This window comes from Caenorhabditis briggsae (assembly GCF_000004555.2).
Source record: "Caenorhabditis briggsae complete genome, chrI, whole genome shotgun sequence".
Taxonomy (NCBI): domain Eukaryota; kingdom Metazoa; phylum Nematoda; class Chromadorea; order Rhabditida; family Rhabditidae; genus Caenorhabditis; species Caenorhabditis briggsae.
The window spans coordinates 6,243,837-6,247,913 of NC_013489.2; the positions used below are offsets into that span (position 1 = coordinate 6,243,837).

The 4,077-nt window shown below is 40.0% G+C and overlaps 1 protein-coding gene across 1 annotated transcript in view; it reads right to left on the minus strand.

Moving 5' to 3' along the window:
- Positions 1-2,301: 2,301 nt before the first annotated feature.
- CBG08273 overlaps positions 2,302-4,077 on the minus strand; it is a gene marked incomplete at both ends in the record, with an annotated part of 5,311 nt that continues 3,535 nt past the window's right edge. Inside the window, 5 exons of the mRNA XM_002639890.1 lie at positions 2,302-2,453; positions 2,499-2,729; positions 2,776-2,967; positions 3,152-3,740; positions 3,784-3,875. Of these exons, the coding sequence (XP_002639936.1) occupies positions 2,302-2,453; positions 2,499-2,729; positions 2,776-2,967; positions 3,152-3,740; positions 3,784-3,875 (1,256 nt within the window). The remainder of the gene's footprint in view (positions 2,454-2,498; positions 2,730-2,775; positions 2,968-3,151; positions 3,741-3,783; positions 3,876-4,077) is intronic.

Sequence of the window (4,077 nt, forward strand, 5' to 3'; positions counted from 1 at the left end):
AATAATGAATACAATTCTGAATAAGCTGTGAATGTCTCAAATATGATATTTCTCTTTTATGCAAACGGTGAAATTCGAAAAGATACACATTTTTAAATTCTCATAATTATTCCGTTATCGTTCCCGCCGTGTTTTCTGTACTCGATCAAGAAAAAGAAATCAAAAGAGTATTGCCCCGGACGGGATTCGAACCCCCAATCCGACGCTCTATTGGGAAGGAAATAATAACACCTTCGATCACTAACACTTATTATGATCTCCTCTGATCCTGGAGTTCGTGGGATTGATAGGAAATAGAAGAATGAACACAAAGAATGGTTTTACGGATTGCTCAAAACAATGAACACACGATCCAGCGAATCGGGCTGCTCTGTACTTTTTGAACAAAAATTATGCTGTGGAGCTAAAAGAGAGAGAAAAGGAACGGGATAGACAACGGCTGCTAATCCTAAAAGGTCAACAGATCAATGAGGAGGCTGTCGGAGAACAAATATTCAAAGAGATTCGTGCACAACCATCAGAGAGTGGATACAGTGAGAAAATCAAATTGATCTGTCCAGTTTCATCACCTATTCTTTTAGGTCCTAGCATCGAGATAGCCGAACTCAAGCTTCGTACATACCAAGAAGAACTCGTCCAACCTGCTTTGAAAGGCAAGAATTGTGTAGTTGTCGCACCAACTGGTGCCGGAAAGACTGAAGTGGCTATTTACGCTGCACTGAATCACATCAAAGAAAGACATAATCAGGAAAAAGCAGCCAGAGTGGTTTTGCTGGTTCCAAAGATTCCTCTCGTCAGTCAACACAAAGAGCAATTCTTCAAGTACTGTGCAGGTAAAAAACACGTGTGTGCTCGCCAGGNNGGCCCCAGCAAAATTGCTGGTTTCTCTCATACTTGTAACGGGCCGGGCCGGGCTTTTTCCCGAATTTCGGAGGCCCGGCGGGCCCGTCATTCCACAAGCTTTGAAAATTTCAAAAAACACATAAGGGTTATGTGATTTTTATGTGATTTTCCTTATGTGATTTTTTTCCATCAAAACATTTTTTTCGAGTTTTTTTTGATCAAACAGACAAACAATCCAAAAAGCACAAAAAAAATATAGAAAATTGCTTTAAGAGCTCAAAATTCGGTTCAAAATGACAAAATTTTTGCTACCGGGCCTTCCGGGCCTTGAAATTTTCCTCAGGCCCTGCCCGGGCCCGGAATTTTACAAGTATAGTATTTCTGCTTTCTGCATAAGGAAAAAAACCAGCAATTTGCGAATTGCTTCTCACTGAATAACCCCATAAATGTGACTAGGGACGTTCGGAATGTGTAGTGACCGACGAGCAACTGTCGAGGTCAATCCGAGCTGAGCAACTGAAAGCTAATAAAATCTACTGAACCACCAGGATTGTTATTGCTAGTTATTAGGCTTCTTTATTGGATACTTTTGAATGGGTTTTTCGGAATCTTTCGGAATTTCGAGAACTCCGAGTTCCATCAATTCGGAATATTCCAATTTTCAAAACTTCGGAATTTCGGGTTTTTCACAATTCCAATTTAATAGTAGAAACCCCACTTTCTCATCACAAAAGCGCAAAAAAATTGACAAACAGATTCCGAAAATGCGAAAAAATGCTTCCGCTCGAGAACCACAAGGGAACTTTTCGTGTGCGCCTTTGATATACTGTAGTCCAAAATTTCGAGAAAAAAAACAACTTCGAAATTCTCGGAATTCCGTTTCGAACATTCCTGATACATATGACTGCACTGGATAAATACCAGATGTTTCACAAAAGCACCGAAAAAATATATAAAACAGCAATCGTATAACTTATGTGTTTTCAAACGACACCACAGGGCGACGAAATAATAATTTCATAAAGTGAAAATATTCAAGAGATCGGTGACTTTAAAATATTCCATAAATTGAACATGTGTTAATAGAAAGAAAGAAATTGGATGCAAGTTGCGAGAAATCTTGTTATAGAAGTGTGATGTGAAGAGACATGTTGTTTCGAGCTTGGCGATCCACCGTCGAATTCATTAATTTTTAGAAGATGCTGACTGTTTAGAGCGGGCTGAAATTTAGAGACCGTACGAATCGGGGAGACACAAAAGCGGGAAACACGAAAGCGGGAGACACAAAAGCGGGATACACGAAAGCGGGAGACACGAAAGCGGGAGACGAAATTGCTTAACGTACCACCGTTAATTCCCAAACCGAGAGTAACCAAACGACCGAAAATGATAATCAGGAGCATAAAAAAGGTCTAAAAATTTTTAAAAACATATTTTCATTTATCTCGGGTATTTTATTCACAAATTTACTGAAAAATAGCCTAATTTTTTACAACGGAACGGTGGATTACGGTAAGCAATTGCGTACTTTCTCCCCTTTCGTGTCTTCCGCTTTTGTGTCTCCCGCTTTCGTGTCTCCCGCTTTTGGGTGTCTCCCGGATTCGTACGGTCTCGAAATTTGAAGACTATGAAGATATTTGATTGCGAACATTTACCAAGCTTGAGTCTTCTTTGTTTCATAATTTCTTCTTTCGCTTCCCGCGGTAGCCCCTGCCAGACTCTGGGCTCGTATACAGCGGTAAAAGCATCGTCGGAAAGAGGCATTAGCTCTTGGTTGCAAACGGGCTCCTCCTTACGAATATGATTTCTCTTGGTATAATTTGTCGGTTTACGATCGGTATTCTCGCGTTGCATGTACGAATGTTTATTGTTTCGATAATTTGGTTCTGAAAATTGGCTAATGAATTCGACAAGTGACGATTTTCAACAAACGTCGGCAGGTTTTATAGTCAGTGAACGTTCCCGGTGATTCTCCCTGGCTTTTCACTTTTGGAGAGTCTCCGGATTCCTTCGCGTGATCAGTGTATGTAACACCTACCATTTCGGTCTTATGATGAGAATTATGAAAAATATGACAGCTGAATAGCAATAATCGAAAAAGACAGATATCAAAAAGCATTTTACCTCGAAAAAAAAACGAATCAGGTTACGATTTGAGGATATTTATTAGAAAAACAAAAAAGCAACTCGTTAGTCATTACCAGTTTAGAAATGCGGAGAAAAAATCGTGGAACAGTTGATATCGCAGAAGGTGATACCGGAAAGAAGTTGGACGGTCAAAACTGGAAGAAGAAGAATATAAACGAACTATTGAGAGCCATATTCACCTTATTTGAAAAACCGTAAAATTTGCGTTGCCGCATGACTTCATCTTGGACAACATGAGGCATTCTCTCCCATTCATTATCAGTGTAACGTTTGCAAAATTCATGAACACGACCGACATCTCTCAATGGTTTCAAATTGACGTAGCTTTCTTCTTTTTTCTGCTCGGTGTCAGTTCCTGCATCTTCAGTTTTGCTTTCTTGCACGTTGTTCTCAAAACTTTCTAATTTCTTATCAGCAACTTCGCAAGTTGTATCGTCCGGAGTCGGATCTTCTTTGTTCCCCTTATCATTCAGCTCCTCAGTTTTTACATTATTTTCGTCCGTCTCATTTCCCGGTTCAATTTTCTTCTCTTCATTCTCGGATCCAATACTCTCAGGTCCAACCTTCTCGGCTTCCTCTTCCACTTTCTCAACAGGAACTGTTACAGCATCTGATGTTTCGACGACATTTTGGAGCACGTCCTGTTTCAACTCTGGTGTTGGTTTTTCAGAAGTTTCCTCCTGCTGTGGCTCCTTTTTGATATGTGACGTTAGGAAACCTATTTTGCTGTCAAAGGAGTTGAGCAATTTCTGAAATGAAGCTTAATGAAAGAAGAAAATTGAAACAACTCACTTTCTTCCATTCTTCCTTGATTGTGAATTCGGAAACATACTTTCGCATCGCGGTGTACAAATCCGATCGCGAAACGTCAGGTGGAACATGTTCTGTAAACCAAAACAGCTTATACAAAAGTTACAGCATTTCCTCTAATAGCAGGGCTGGACCAAACGACTAGAAATCGGACCCAAGTTCATTAATGGAGAGGTTTCAGACGACAATCAAGTGAGCATGTATTTCCAGTTGATGACAGTTCTGAAAAATGGGAATAAAGACCAAATAGACAAGTTTGGAAATTTTGTCGCCTGT